Genomic DNA, 15,340 nt, shown 5'->3' on the forward strand with positions numbered 1-15,340 from the left:
AGCTACCGGTGGACACTCCCTCGCCCGGCCCGCGCGCTGCGCCTTTAAGGTCTACTGGGGGCGTGATGTCAGCTGCCCGCGGGCACTTGGAGCGCGAGCCCGGCGGCCCGCGCGCTTCGGCGATTCCGAGCCATTCCGAACCCGTTGTGGAGAAGGAAGTGCCTGCCGGTAGCTCCGCGTCCCTGACTTCGTCCGTCCGGCGCGCTCGCCCGTGGGCCATGACCAGCAGACCCTGAACGGGCACCGACCCGGCTCCGGGAACGCGAGGCTCCGCGGCACCGGCCATGGGCAACTTCCAGCTGGAAGACTTTGTGGCGGGCTGGATCGGAGGTGAGCGCATCCCCGGATGGGAGGGACCCCCAGAGGTGAGTGCGCTGACGGGACAGCCCGGCCCGAGAGGAAGAGAGCGAGTCAGCCGGGAGTTGCGCAGGCGGAGTTTCCACGCCGTGCCGCGCCCGGGCGCTGCCCACACGCGCCCTGGGTGCTCGCTGCCCGCCGCCCGGCTGGTCTTGCCGCTCCTCGCCTGCTGCCGTGACCCCGGGGGAGATTCATCCCGAGCCTGCGATTTGCCTCAAAGTTTGGGTCCGCGGAACTTGATCCTGTAATGATTAAACCAATGGTCAAAGCGGACAGCCAATGGAACATCCCGGCGCGTACACACCCTTTGGCGCCCTGGTGCGCACCTGAGTCTGGGGACTCTGGGCTCACAGGAACTCGTGTGTGAGGGTGGCGTTCGACCGCCGCCCGCCCCCGCGCGCGGGATGCGGAGCCCGGCCTGGCGGTCAGGCCGGCCCTTGTGGCGTCCGGCTGCGGGGAGCAGAGCGCAGAGCTGGGAGCCCAGCACCGGCTGCAGGTGTCCGCTGCCAGATAGAAGGAACCCTTCACGTTTTCAGCCACAGCCAACTGTCATGCCTCTCCTCGGGCACTGTTGGGCCCGCCGGTCCCTTCCTACCACTCCTGGAGACGCTCTCTGCTGAGCCTGGGGTTTGCTTGGGCAATAGTCGTATCCATTGCCTTGCTTCTCCATTCTTCTCTTTCCAATAGGTCTATCCCTCCTCTTTGCTCAGCTATTCGGGGGGGCGGGGGTGAGGGACTTTGCTTATTGTCAGATATAGCCTTTCTTTTGGCTCCATCTAAGAGGACCATCAGAAAAGAGCTGTTGGCGAATGCAGTCCCTCCCCAATGTAAAATCCTGAGACGCTCAGGTAGAGGCTATGGCTAGCGTGTTTGTGCCCCACTAAGTGTTCTAGGTATGGAGACCAGGAGATTTGTAGGAAAGGAAAACAAAAAACAAAAAAAGCAACTAACCAGCTAGGATCCCGGGTGGTTCCTCTTCTGGTGGCACCCTCCCATCTCCTAGCAGGAGTCCATGTCTGTCCCCCACAGGTGACAGGTGGCTGCAGGGCCCCTGCTTCTCACCCTCCCAAGCAAAGGTGATTCCTCTCCCTGGGGGCAGTTCCGTTGCACAGGCTCCCTTGGGTAGGGCTGAGACCTACCTCTCCTAACTTTGCCAGTCAGGGGACTGTGCCCAGGGACCTACCAGGCACATCCAGACCCTCTTCGGACAACCTTTCAGCCGTTCGGAGGGAGAGGCTTTCCTCGGCTGCCCTTTAAATAGTCAGACCAACTTCAGTAGGGCTGCCAGGGGCTTGGTTTGAGAAATGTCCTGGAGGGTAAGACTGTCAGAGTAGCTCAAAATCTCTGATGACACAGAGACCCTCCCCAACTCACACAGCAAGTAGTGGGTTGTCCTTTATTCTGAGATTGCCCTTACTTTGTTGATGTCAACATGGTTTTGTATGTTTTTGTTTTCGCTTCCATGAAATGAACATGAATGTAGTAGCAGTGAATACTTCCTAAGTGTCAGGTGCTGTTTAAATGCTGCATGGATACTTTTAAAGCAACTTTATTGAGGTTATTTTACATATCATAAAATCCACTCATTTCAAGTGTACAATTTAGGGACTTTTAGTAATTTTACCAAGTGGTGCAACCATGACCATAAACTAGTTGTAGAACATTTCATCCCCCAGTAAGATCCCTCATGCCCATTTACAATTAAACCCCATCCCCTCCCTCTCTCTCTGGGCAACCACTTTCAGGCTCTATAAATTAGGGTTTTCTGGACACTTTATATAAACGGAATCATACAATATGTGGTCTCCTGTCTACGTATATTTCTTTATAGCTCTAATGAGGTAGCTACTATCATTACATCCCCATTTGACAGATGAGGAAATGGATACTCAGAGAAATTCAATGACTTTCCCCAAACCGTACATCTAGGATGAACACGAGGATTCCAACCCAGACAGTCTGGTACCAGGGCCATTTTAAGCCCTGTACTCATCTATAGCTGTTTTCTCTCTCAGTGACCTGTCATGATAAACTTTCACCATTACATCCTTCACATTTTAGAAACCACTGACCTGATAATTCTGTTTCTTATCTTGTATCCCTGCTTTCAGATGGGTGGACTAATGAGTGTGCAGGGAGATAATGGCCTAAGGCTGGGTCTGGGGCTGCTGCCCTGGGCTGAGGGATACAGCCAGAGCCCGAGGACCAGAGCTCCTTCCTTCCCCTGAAGGGAGGGGTTCCTGTAGAGTGAATGGCCCGGCTTTCCGCTGCCCACCATCCTTCTGCCTCTGCCCCGTTCTGTGGGAAGGAGGGGTTGAGAGGGGCCTGGAGGTTCTAGACCAAGGGAACATTTGTTCTGGAATAGCTGGTTTCTCTGCCCTGTAGATATCTAATATTCCAGGACCCCTGATCTGCCCTACCTGGTGCAGTCACTCCTGCTAGCAGAGACACTTCTTCCTCATCAGCACGACGGGGAATTGGTCTCAGAAGGATGGCTCCTGTTTCAATCTCACAATCATTGCCTTCTGTGGTATGGCCTCAGGGTGGTCTTGCTTGCCTCCAGAATCGTTCTGACCTTGTGAATGTGTGTGTGGATGGGCATTTTTCATTGAAAAGATCCAGAGTATCCATCACCTTTTCAAAGAGGCCTTCTTAAAAAAAAAAAAAAATCAATAGGGATGGCAGCCCCTTTTGAGCGTCCTGTAAGTGCCAAGCTCTGTTGGTCCTTTACATTTTTTACTTCAGTTCATTCTTAAAATGGAACCGTGAGGTAGGTGCTAATGTTATTCCCACTATACATGCTAAAAGGGAGGCGTAGAAAAGCTAAATAACCTGCAGGTACCTGAAAAGTTTCTGGGTTTTCTCTTCATACCCTCCCTCTTTTATTTGAGGTGAAATTCACATAACATAAAATTAATCATTTGAAAGTATACAATTCAGTGACATTTAGTACATTCACGGTGTTGTGCAACCATCTATCTAGTTCCAAAACATTTTTCTCATGCCCAAGGAAGTTTCTGGACCCATTAAGCAGGTACCCCCATTTCCCCTCCTCCAAACCCTTGCGATCACTAATCTGCTCTCTGTCTCTATGGATTTACCTATTCTGGATAATTCATATACATGGAATCATACAGGATGTGACCTTTTTTGTCTGGCCTCTTTCACTTTGCATAATGTTTTCCATGTTCATCCACACTGCAGCACGTATCAGTACTTCATTCCTATTTATGTCTAGTAATATTCCATTGTATGGATACACCACATTTTATTTAGCCATTCATCCAGCAGTGGACATTGGGCTGTTTTTACCTTTTGGCTTTTTTGCATAGTGCTGCTATAAACATGTGTGAATATGTACTTGTTTGAGTGCTTGTTTTCAGTTCTTTTAGGTATATTTCTAACAGTGGAATCCTTGGGTTATAGGGTAATCCTATGTTTAACTTTGTAATAAGCCAAACTGTTTTCTACGGCAGCTGGACCATTTTACATTTCCACCAGCAATATATACGAGTTCCAATTTCTCTATATCATCACGAATACTTGTTATTTTCCTTTTCTTTTTTTTTATTATAGCCATCCTAGTGGGTGTAAAGCAGAATCTTACTGTGCTTTTGACTTGCATTTCCCTAATGACCAATGATGTTGAGCATCTTTCCATCTACTTGGCTGTTTGTATATCTTCTTTGGAAAAATGTCTATTCAAGTCCTTTGCCCTTAAAAAAAGTGTTTTTTTTCTTTTTAGTTGTTAGAGTTCTTTACATATTCTGGATATTTGACCCTTATCAAATGTTCGATTTGCAAATATTCCCCCCCCCCCTTTTGTAGGTTTCTTTACCTTCCTGAGAGTGTTCTTTTATACACAAACGTTTTTAATTGTTATGACATCCAATTTATTCAATTTTTCTTATGTTGCTTGTACTTTTGTTGTCATATGTAAGAATCTGTTGCAAATCTCCATTCGTGGAGATTTCCCCCCTATATTTTAGCATATGATTTCTATAGTTGCAGTGCTTCCATTCAGGTCTTTGGTTTCTTTTAACTTTTGTATATAGTATGAGGTAGAGGTCTGTTTATTCTTTTGCATGTGGGTACCCAGTTATCCCAGCACCTTTACCTCCCTTTTTTTAGGGTACTTGTTTCTTGAGGCAGGGCCCAGGTTTTACTCCATTTTCTTGCCTTCCTCCATGCGTGAGCCTGTGCCTAACACACTGGGTGGGGGTTGTCCCCTCTGGTGACTGGGCATTGACTGAATAAGTGAATGTAAGTGTCTGAGTCCTCTGTTCTGTCCTAAGAACCAGCCAGTACAAGCGAGGAGTCCAGGGACTGAGTAACCAGGGCGTCCTCTTTGATCCACAGGTGCAGCGAGCGTCATCGTTGGCCACCCTCTGGACACAGTCAAGGTACGATAGCCACGTTGCCATTACCTTTTGGAAAGGGGCCTGGAGTGAGTCTGACCCCGGGAATGTGCCTGCTGTTTCTGACCCCCAGAAAGCCACCAGCGCAGGGCAGGCTCTCTGTGCCAGTCCGCGGGGGCGGAGCGCTAGGAGGCCCAGTTGGAATGCTCCCCCGTCCTTGCTGGGCAGTGATTTTGTTTTTGTGAAGCTCCATTTCTGCCTCCAGGCTCTCATGAGCTGCAGGGGAGGGATGGGGCACTGTGAGTGCTCTCCTGCAAGCCTCTATGGAGCGAAGGAACCAGAATCTGGGCCCATAATCTAAGGTTGGGCCATTGGAAAAGATACTTCAGGCACAGAGAACGGCACGGGCAAAGACAGTGAGGTGGGGACACCGCCCGGGGGGACCATGCTTCGGAAGGGCCAACATGGCCACTTCTGCTGACGCATCAGGTTTCTGAAAGCAGCTACGGATCAGAATCCAGGACCAGTAGGTCGGCACTCAATCCTTGGAGGCCTTGACCTTCAGGTTAGGACTCTAGACTTAGGTTGGGAATGGGAAGCCGTTATAACTTGACGGAGCCAGCAAAGCCACCTGGCATTGGGGTCATCCACGCTTCTTGTTCTACACGTGTGGAAACTGGCCCAGAAAGGGGAAGGGTGTCACCTCAGGTCATACAACAAATCGAAGCATTGAGGAGCGAGATGTTACAAAGGGACATTCTTTGGGTCCACCCCTACCACTGCCACCTGTCCCCATGGTGACCAGCACTAACAGCTGTACCCTGAGAGCGTGGCCACAAATAGCGCCTCCTCACCCTGACTTCCACATTTGTATCTAACGCTGTGCCAGGATCGTGCACAACGAGGACCTGCCAGGCCCTTCTCCAGTGGTCACTGTGGTCCCCTTTCTCCCCATCTTCCTCCCTGCGTGGCCGTGGGCCCCTCCTCAGTCAGAGCCCAGGCCTGCTCTCTTCTTGATGGGGAGGTCAGCCTATGTGTCTAAATAGTTAAAGGTACTTCCTGGCCCCTCACACAGGCCCAGCCTTTTGCTCATACATCAAATGCATCTTGGATGCTTTCTCTGTGCAGGCACTGTGGGGCTGGCAGGGCAGCAGTGGTGGACAAAGCAAGTCTAGTCCTTGGCCCCAGCAGGCCTCACAGCCACATTTCTGACCCAGGCAACCAGTGTCTCTCCCTGGTAGAGCATCCTTTCCTCACCTGCAGCTTGGTTAGGGGAGGGTAGAGCTCGTTGGAACCCCCATCCTCATCCCCTGCCCCTGGCACAGGCAAGCCTGGCCACTCTTTGCCTGGCCACATGTCACCTGTAAAGACCAGGACTCTCCTTCTTTTCTCCACTCTGCCCCCTGAGCCTCTGCAGGGAACCTTTCCTGATACATAAAATCTTGTCTCTGTTCAGCCTGAGAACCTCTCTGCTGAGGGTCTCAGCCTAAAGATGCTGGCTTACATGGCTGGCCTCTGAGTCCAGCCCAGGGCTGTGGCCTGGGGCCCTTGTTTCTCTCCAGAACATCCTCCTTCATTCTGGCTGGCATTTTCTCTAGAGTTCCTGTTCACTGAGAAAGGTCTGGGCAAGAGCCTCAGAGTCAGAATAACCTGGAGTCCAGCTCCAGCCTCCCACATACTCTCCTGTGCCTAGGGCACAGCACTTAACCTCCCCAAGCCTCGGTTTCCTTGTCTGTAAAATGGGCAAAGAGCACCTCCCCGGTGGGGCTGCCACGAGGATTGTCAAGGGCAGTGAGGACAGAGCAGTGAGCGATCCCCTCCTGTCCTGAAGAATACACACATTGGAGTGTGGGGAGGCAGATGAGTGACTTGTTCCTGGTTCCCAGGCTCGCCCCTGGGAGAGCCAAGCTAGAAGAATCTGGGCTGCTGACCTGGGTCAAAGACTCATTCCCTGCCCACAGCTGCCTCACCACAGGTGGGAGAGCCAGCACTGGCTACTTGGTGGCAGTAGAGCTGGGGTCAGGATTCACTGCTGGCTCCTGGCACAGCTGGTGCATTTAAAGTTTATGTCTGATGCAATGTGACCAGGGTTTTCTACTCAGGGCTCAGCTCTCTATAGCCCAGCTAGAACACTGTAAGAGAATAAATTTGCATTGTTTTAAGCCACTGAATTTATCATAATTTGTTACAGCAGCAATCAGAAACATATACAGGGAATCAGCTTTCTTCATCTGTGAAGTGGGGATAATATCCATGCCTCAGAGCATTTGTGGGATTCTGTGAGAAAAGTTCCATAAGATTTCCAGTGTTTTCCCAAGTATGCAGTTGGTGCATACTAAATGCTAGCTCCTGTTGCAATTGGAGTCCTTAGAGGCTTGAGCTGTGCTGCTGGCCTCGGTGGCAGCTTCCTCAAGAGCTGACAGACTTTTGCTCTGGTCTAGACCCAGAGGGAGGTGTGCCCTGGGCTCTTCTGTGGCTTTTCTCAGACCCTCTGCCTGTCTGCGGATGCCCCCAGTCACCAGAGCCAGCCTCCATTAGAGGATGCCACAGTTTCACCTTCCGGCCCCTCGGGTAGCCAGTGCAAAGGGCCGAGTGCCACAGCCACGCTCGGCTCCGGGGACGAGAGGGAAATACAAGACGGCCCTGCCCCAGAGGGGGAGCCCAAATAAACCCTAAGTAAACAGACAAACAGATCACATCATTGCAGCATGTAAGCTCAGACCCAAGAGATGAGCAGAAGCTGGAGAAAGAGCCTTCCAGGGGAGGAAAGCAGGTGGAACGTTCTGGAAGTGAGAAGCAACGGATGCTCCAGGGTCCAGGAACGTGCCGTGTGGCAGGCCCAACGGGTGCGGAGGAAATGACATGCAGGTGGTGAAAGCCACGCTTCTGGGTGCTGGTTAAGGGTGGAATTTCTTCTGAGTTTGGTGGGAGGCCACTGGAGAGCTTGAGACAGCAGTGACAAACATTCATCGTTGTTTGGAAAAGATTAGTCTGACTGTTGTGTAGACACAGGCAGAGGAGTTGGGGTGGGGGAAGCAGGAGGCCAGCGAGGGGCCCAGCCCATCATCAGGGTGAGAGATGCAGGGGTTCTGGAGATGGGAAGAGCAGGTCGCTCCTGGCAGTATTCAGGAGGGCAGACTGACGGACAGCAGGGGGGCCAGAGCCACGGGTTAGCTTTTTGTACTCAGGTTGCAGCAGCATCGTATGTCCCCACACAAGCACTGTTCTTGCACACCACACTGGCCTTTGTTCTTCTCTCAGACCAAGGGGACTCCTGCTGCATTTAGCAAGGTGGGAACGGGACTTGGTGCAGGTAGAGGATGCAAGGCCAGCCAGGCCGGGACTGAAGTCCAGGCCTCCTTCCTGACGGGGTCACTGGGGCAGGGGCTTCCCTTCTCTGGGCTTCAGTGCTGGGAGCCCAGAGCCGTGAGGGAGGCTGGGATGTAACCCATCTCCGGCTGGCCCTCACGCCCTTGCCTTTCTCCGCAGGCTCGCCTGCAGGCCGGCACTGGCTACGGGAGCACCCTTAGCTGCATCCGCACGGTGTACAGGAGGGAGAGCGTAAGTGCTCCCGGGGTGGGGCCTCCTCCTGGGGACCGAGGGCACGCCCAGCAGGAGGCCTGTTTACTCCGCTCATCACCTCCGGCTCAATTTTCTCTCTTCGTCTCACACCACTCCTCAAATATTATGTGTTACCTAAACATAACCCTGCCCCTAAGTGGGATGTTATTGAGGAAAAGAACTGGTTTGGCGTCACCTCTCTGGAGAAATTCGGAGGCATTTAGAACCACAATGTGGAAAATTCCTACAAAAACAGGAGGACCTGCCAGGTTCTCAAAACCTAATGTGTGGCGGTAAACCATGTGTTCACAGGCTCCCTTTATCCCAGCATGGGGCGGAGGGTGAGGGGAGCAGGCTCTTCTGATCCCAGACGCCCCGAACGGGCTTGTACCCCAGGTCGCTCCAGACCATGGACCCAGGGGTTTTCTCTGCAAAGGGGAAATTCTGAATTACATTTTGTAGAAGCAGCATCAGGTGACCTTCTTGAGAATGAGTATGTGCTTTGGAAGACTTTCCAAGGCTCCTCCTTCGGGAATTTAAAATAAATTTTAAAATTTAGAATGAAGTGACCTGTTGGTTTAAAGAAATAGTCAGGTGTAAGCCCTGTGGCAGCCCTGGGCTTTTCCTTGAGTCACTGGAAATGTGGCCCCGTTATTGACTGCTGTCCCCGCCCCCCCCAGGCTCCATCCTAGGAAGTGCCCTGGAGCTCGGGAGCCTCCTGCCTGCACCTGGAGGTTCTTCTCTTCAGTCAAAACATGTCTTGTGTCCTGGTATTGTTCTGACTCTCTTGATCGTCTGCTTTAAAATCAGGGTGAGCGCTGTAAACCCAGCACTTGTTGTTCCGGGGTAATGTTGTCCGATTCCTGCGTCCCCTGAACGGCAGCTGTTGAGCCTCCTTTTTGGCACGTGTTCTCCGCAGTGTCTGCCAGCCTGCATCTCCGCTCTGGGGTTTCTGTGGGGACTGTGGGCGTTCCTCTGACACACAGCAGCTCAGAGCTAAGTGATGTCTCAAGTTATCTGAGGGACCTTGTTGTAGAGGAAGAGGCTGAAGCACGGTGCGTGCGTGCATATGTGTTTGCGTGCACGTGTGTGTGTGGACGCCTGTGTGAGGAGGTGTCCTGCCCCTTGCAAATAGGGGGCATGCATTCAGGTCAGGATTAGTGGGTTTGAGTACAGCCTGGAGATTTTACAATGGCTTCCCGGTGCTTTTTCATCTTTGGTGCCATGTGTGCTGCACTGACTCCTCGAAGAGCCTGTGGAATTTTCCAGGTTCAGTGGAGCATCTGTGGTGTTTGCTGAGAACGCAGTGTGTATGGACAGAAGCCACTTCATGCTGTTCATCCGGGGACTCCCCCTCTGGCTTTTTTCCAATAGACTCCCATGCTCGGGGCACCCAGCTACATGCTGGCCCAGGTGCCCCTGGGATGCTGTGGGACCCTTCTTACCCCATCACTACAGGCTTAGCACATTATATTTTAATTGCCTGTCAGTTTGCCTGGGTCCCCCCTCCCCTGCCCCCAGACTGTGAGCTCAGTGAGGGCAGAGAGTGTGACTTTCTTGTTGTCCTCCAGGGCCTGGCACGTGCCCAGAGAATGCTTTTGTTGGAGTGACACATGAGGAAAGAGTGTGTGGTGCTTGGTAAGCCCACTACCCACTGGGGCTCCATGGGCTGCCCTCAGCCACAGCCCAAGAACACTGCCACTCCAGTGACAGATGCAGGTTCCAGGCCCAGCACATCACGGCTCAGGAGCCAAAGCTTCATGCAGAAGCCGGTTCCTCCTTGGGTTAAGGATGCTCTCACCCTCTCCTGTCTCTCCCCTCACATCAGCATCCTCTTTTATTCTTTCCACCAACGTACTGGTTTGCTTCTCCTATGGTGTCTCCCCTGCCAGCCTGCAGGCTCCAGGAGGGCAAGGTCTCTGCCAAGGGCAGCATAGGCCCTCATGCTTCCTCCCCCTGGGTCTCCCCACAGGTGTTTGGCTTCTTCAAGGGCATGGCCTTCCCCCTCACCAGCATCGCTGTCTACAACTCAGTGGTGTTTGGGGTCTTCAGCAACACACAGAGGTTCCTCAGCCACCACCGGTGCCAGGAGCCCGAGGCCGGCTCACCCCGCGTGCTGTCTGACCTGCTCCTAGCCAGCATGGTGGCTGGCGTGGTCTCTGTAGGGCTGGGTGCGCCCGTGGACCTCATCAAGATCCGGCTGCAGATGCAAACACAGCCATTTCGGGAAGGTAAGCGGCCAGGGGAGGTGGCCTTGTGTCTGGGGACCTGTGACCCTTTCCTGGTTTCCCAGGCCTGGAATTTGGTTAATAATCTTTTTATGGAGCAGGGCATCTATGTTGAATCATTTTATCTATAGTGGTAACTCTCAGTGGTTAAGGATTTTCTACGTGCCCGGTGCCTGCAAAGAGCCCCGCGTGGGTTCTCTTAATTCGTCTTCAGCCCAATTCTCTGAGGCAGGTGCTGTGATTTTTTCCATTTTACAGATGAGAAAACTGAAGTTCCCAGAGGTTAAGATGCTTATTCAAGGACACACAGTTAATGACTGGGCAGTCAGGACCAGCTATATAACTTGCAGCCCCCCAGGGTGAAGTGAAAATGTGATCTTTTGATCACAAATTAGTAAGAATTTTAAAAGGGCGACAGCAGAGCATTGTCAAGTGGGGGGCCCTGTGTGACTGCCCAGGTCTCAGACCCACACCTGCCCCCCCCCCCCACACACACACCAGGGAGTGCAGCCAGGGAGGCCTCAAGCTGGACTGGCTGCAGGGCTATGAAGCGGGCCGCCCCTCCCTCACCCTTGATGTTCCATTAGAGCTTCATTTCTTTTTTTCTTTTTTTTTTTTTTTTTTGCGGTACGCGGGGCTCTCATTGTTGTGGCCTCTCCCGTTGCGGAGCATAGGCTCCAGATGCGCAGGCTCAGCGGCCATGGCTCACGGGCCCAGCCGCTCCGTGGCACGTGGGATCTTCCCAGACTGGGGCACGAACCCGTGTCCCCTGCATCGGCAGGTGGACTCTCAACCACTGCGCCACCAGGGAAGCCCAGAGCTTCATTTCTTATGTGCTACGTAGCTACTCCTGCACCGCGAGCTGGAGCTGTCATCTCCTCCCTGCTGGGAAAGAGGTTTCTGACTCCTCCTGGAGCAGTTTTGATAAAGGAGGATGGAAAGAGTGGGAAGGCATTTGCTGTGCAGAGTAGGTAGTGCCAGCTCCGGAGGAAGGATGAGCTGGGGGTCTTAGACAAATTTCAGTACCTTGGGGTTTGGTCCTTGGCTCTCATTTTACTCTGTCTCCTCAGGGAAGATATTATCCCTTCCTGAGCCTCAGTCTCTTTTCTGTATAATGGAAGGATTGCATCCCAGGTCCCTCCTGTCACCTCAGATATATACCTGACAGATCTCATGGGTAAGACCCCTCTCCTCGGCAGCCTCCTGAACGGCCTCCATGTGAACCCTCTGCCCACAGAGGTGGGGGGGGGTCGGCTCTGCCCCATGGCTGAAGCCCCAAAACCTCGCTCAGGAGCATCCCAGGCCAGTGCCTCTCCTGCCCCCAACCCAGGTTCCTCGATTCAGCCTGCACTCCCTGCTCAGCCGGGGAGGTGTCCAGGGCAGGTCTGCACACACTCTGAACACAATGCTAATACTCCTCACGGGGGTCCCTGCTACCCCAAGAACATGAGTCGCACCTGCTGGGTGCTCAGGGCCCCTGTCAGCATGCGGGCAGATGCAGGGCAACAAGCGGGTTGGCTCACCCAGAGGGTCACAGAGCATACTCCCATGGGGGCCGCCCAGGGAGACACGGGGCAGGCAGGTCCTTACCTCCATCCACCTGACACTGAATCGTGTCTTGGTACAGCTCAGTTTGACCAAAGAGGTCACACCTCTGAGAAGAGTTTGAAGCTCACTGATCTGGTCCTATCCCAGAGGCAAAAGCAAAGATGTAGAGAAATGAAGGGCGTCGTGGACAGGCCTAGAACCCAGGATTCCTGGCCCCCAGGCTGGTTTTTTGCGCTATCCTGTCTACTTCCAAAAAGCTGTGTTAGTCTAGGGTGCAGAGGAAATCTCTCCATAAGCCTTAGAGCTCTTTGGGGTCCAGATGTTGCAAGAGTCTCGGTGATGAGGCTCCTGGGGGCAGCCCCACCTCCTTCACAACTAGGGCACCTTGTCCATGGAAGGGGAAGAGAGAGGAGTAGGCATGCTTGTGTATGTGTGAGGGGGCCCTCAGCCAGCCTAGACACCAAGGAAGGTGTTTCTCAATAAATGCCGGGGCATTTGGAGGCAAGTTAATTGGTAAACTTTCTTCACAGTGTTTGCTTCCATTCTCTGTTCTGTCCTCGCCCACCTACACTTTCCCTGCAGAGGGTTCTAGAATGGTGGCTGACTTGGCAGGCTAAGGCCTGAGCTACAGGGGTCCTGAGGCCAGGCTAGAAGCCTCCGGAGACTGGAGGAAGGATAGGAGCAGAACAGCCAGTGCAGGAGCCTCACTTAGGGAGCTGAGCAGCCTCCATTAGCAGCTGCCAAAGTGGCTAAGCGTTCATCGTGTCCTGACACTGTGTTAAGCTGTTAAGCTGAATGTCCACCCGACAGTGGGAGGTCATTTAATGTCCACCCGACAGTGGGAGGTCATTTAATGTCCACCCGACAGTGGGAGGTCAGCATGACTGTTAGCCCTGTCCATCTACCCAACACACAATAGTTATGTACCTGCTGCGTGCCAGGCTCAGGGCTAGGTGCTGGGGACACAGCGATGAACAGAAGGCTCCATCCCTCTTGTAGTGCTCTGTCCAGCAGACAGGCAGACAGGAATTGGGCCACTCCAAATAGGGTGGGTGGCAGGGAGTGGGTTGGGCTCTCAGCCAGGCTGGGGGTCAGGAAGGGCTCCGGGGCAGGTGGTGGGAGGGGTGGAAGGAGAGCGTAGAGGTCAGGACTGTATACCTGGTTAGGGCAGCACCGAGGGCCACCCATGCCTGCTCTCCTGGGCCATGGGAGCCTGAGGCACAGCCCACCTGGGCTGGGACTCTCTAGAACTGCCCGTCCAGGAAGTCGGGACCCTTCTGGAGCCTTGTTTCCTGAAGAAGCCCGCTGAGCAGGGAGAACATGGGGATGGTGTGCCCCCGCTCTCCTCCAGCATCTGGGCGGGAGGCGGTTCCGTGACCCTACTCCTGTACAGACGGGACCATGGCCTCAGGCTGTAAGTTCATCCGCATGGCGCCAGAAGGAAACCAGTTCTTAAGTAAACCGCTTGAGGCAGCAACAGAAAATGAAAATGTGTTTGTTCTGTCTTCCCCAGTGTGTGCCAGGAAGCTGATCTTTGGGGAGCTCAGGGAAGTCTCTTAATAAGATACCAAGGGCGGTCCTGCACACAGATTTTTCTCAGCCCTGCAAAGCTCCAAGTCATTAGCACCTGATCCCAGGGGCTTAGCTGGCAGTGCGGACACAAAACGGTTGACCTGAGTGGGCGGAGGGAAGGTAGAAACCAAGACTGGAGGGTCTGCCTCAGCTGTGCCCCTAGAGCCTCTGATCTGGACTAATCCAGAATAGTCACAGCCATGGGGGCCGAGCAGCCAGTATTTACTTAGCCCTCACCATGTGCCAGGCACTGTGCGAAGAACTTGGTGTGTGTTTAATCTTCACGACAACCCAATTCCTAGACATTTACAAAGGGGAGACTGAGGCACAGAGAGATTCCATCACCCGCCTGAGGTCACTGACCTAGTGGAAGGTGGAGCTGGGATACAGACCCAGGCAACTGACTCAGAGCCCACTGATGCTGTTTCTGCTTCTGCCCCAGGGTTTTGTAGAAGCTGAGGCTACAACAACTTTGGTAATATCTGGGCCTTTGCACAAAATCATCATGTACAAAACCAGTTGCAAACTTTGAGGGAGAAAAGGGGACTTGGAGGATGTCTCCAAAATGACATTGTTCAAGTAGTGGGCATAGCTTGTGGGCTTCGAGGGATGGGTCTGAATTCTGTGGCTTTGGGCAGCTCCGCTCTGCGTGGCCCACTCTTCCTTACCTTCCCCTGTCCCCCCAGATGCATGGGGAAAGGGCTTTGGCGACTACAAGTGCTGGTCAGGATCACCTATTGGGGATAAAGCATGGGAGGCAGGCAGTGGGTCACCAGGCAGGACTTTCCGCCAGGGATCTCTCCAGAAGATGAGGAAGGGTGTAGTTATCTTTCACTTGTTCCTCGGGAACCCTCTTGGCCAGAGATAGAAAACTCAAAGACCCACTGGGACCAGGGAGGTAACATAAGTAAGCACAGGTACCTGGAAAATGTACCCTTTTCCATTTTTTGGACACCTACAGCCCTCCTAACCTGTGTTTCGTTTTTCCTCTTTTTATTGAAACACAGAACATACTTCACTTTCCATATCACTCTGCTGTTAGAAACACAGCAGTTCAAGCACATGTGTCAGCCTTGGTGCTGGGAAGGCAGTCGGGAGTGGTGCGCACAGTTGCAAGCTGCCCAGATCCTGTGGGAGGGGTGGCTGCAACCCTGTTCTGGCTGACTGTTGCCACGTGGCCTGGATCTTCTGCTTTTTAAGAGAAGGCAGAAAGCTAGATTTTCCCAGGGTCTTCCAACTGGAAATTGTCAGATAATTCAAGTAAAGACAAAACCAAACACCAACCAATGTAACACCATGCAGCCCAAAGCATTGTGTGGGCTGGACAGTGTGGGGCTGTGGTTGGCTGCGAGCTTGTGGTCTCTGCTCTGAGTCAGGCCCACTCTCCCTGATAACTGGGCTGAGATGGGTAATTGCAGGCTACCCTGTGCAAGGCTTGTGGGATAGCTCATGGCTTGTGGCTTTACCCCAGAATTGCCAGTCCACTTCCCCAGGTGGTGACAACGGGCTATGAGAGACTACGCCACGTTGGAGACGTGCAAATATAAAGCCACTGAGTTCATCCTGACTGTCTGAATGTGGAGGGAGAAAGCGCCCACCCACCCAAATACAGTCACCGTTAACACATTAATATGTTTCCTTTTCCTGTTCTACATGCATGGATTAAATGTTTTAAAAGGTTGTACTAATGTTATATAGACAGTTTCACATCCTGTT

The 15,340-nt window shown here is 52.9% G+C and overlaps 1 protein-coding gene across 1 annotated transcript in view; it reads left to right on the forward strand.

The window, feature by feature from the left end:
* Window positions 1-284: 284 nt before the first annotated feature.
* The window catches only part of SLC25A48 (solute carrier family 25 member 48), a 42,420-nt gene continuing 27,364 nt past the window's right edge, over window positions 285-15,340 (forward strand). The window contains exons 1-4 of the mRNA XM_065875066.1: window positions 285-330; window positions 4,717-4,760; window positions 8,205-8,276; window positions 10,249-10,507. Of these exons, the coding sequence (XP_065731138.1) occupies window positions 285-330; window positions 4,717-4,760; window positions 8,205-8,276; window positions 10,249-10,507 (421 nt within the window). The remainder of the gene's footprint in view (window positions 331-4,716; window positions 4,761-8,204; window positions 8,277-10,248; window positions 10,508-15,340) is intronic.

Source organism: Phocoena phocoena, chromosome 3 (assembly GCF_963924675.1).
Source record: "Phocoena phocoena chromosome 3, mPhoPho1.1, whole genome shotgun sequence".
NCBI lineage: Eukaryota > Metazoa > Chordata > Mammalia > Artiodactyla > Phocoenidae > Phocoena > Phocoena phocoena.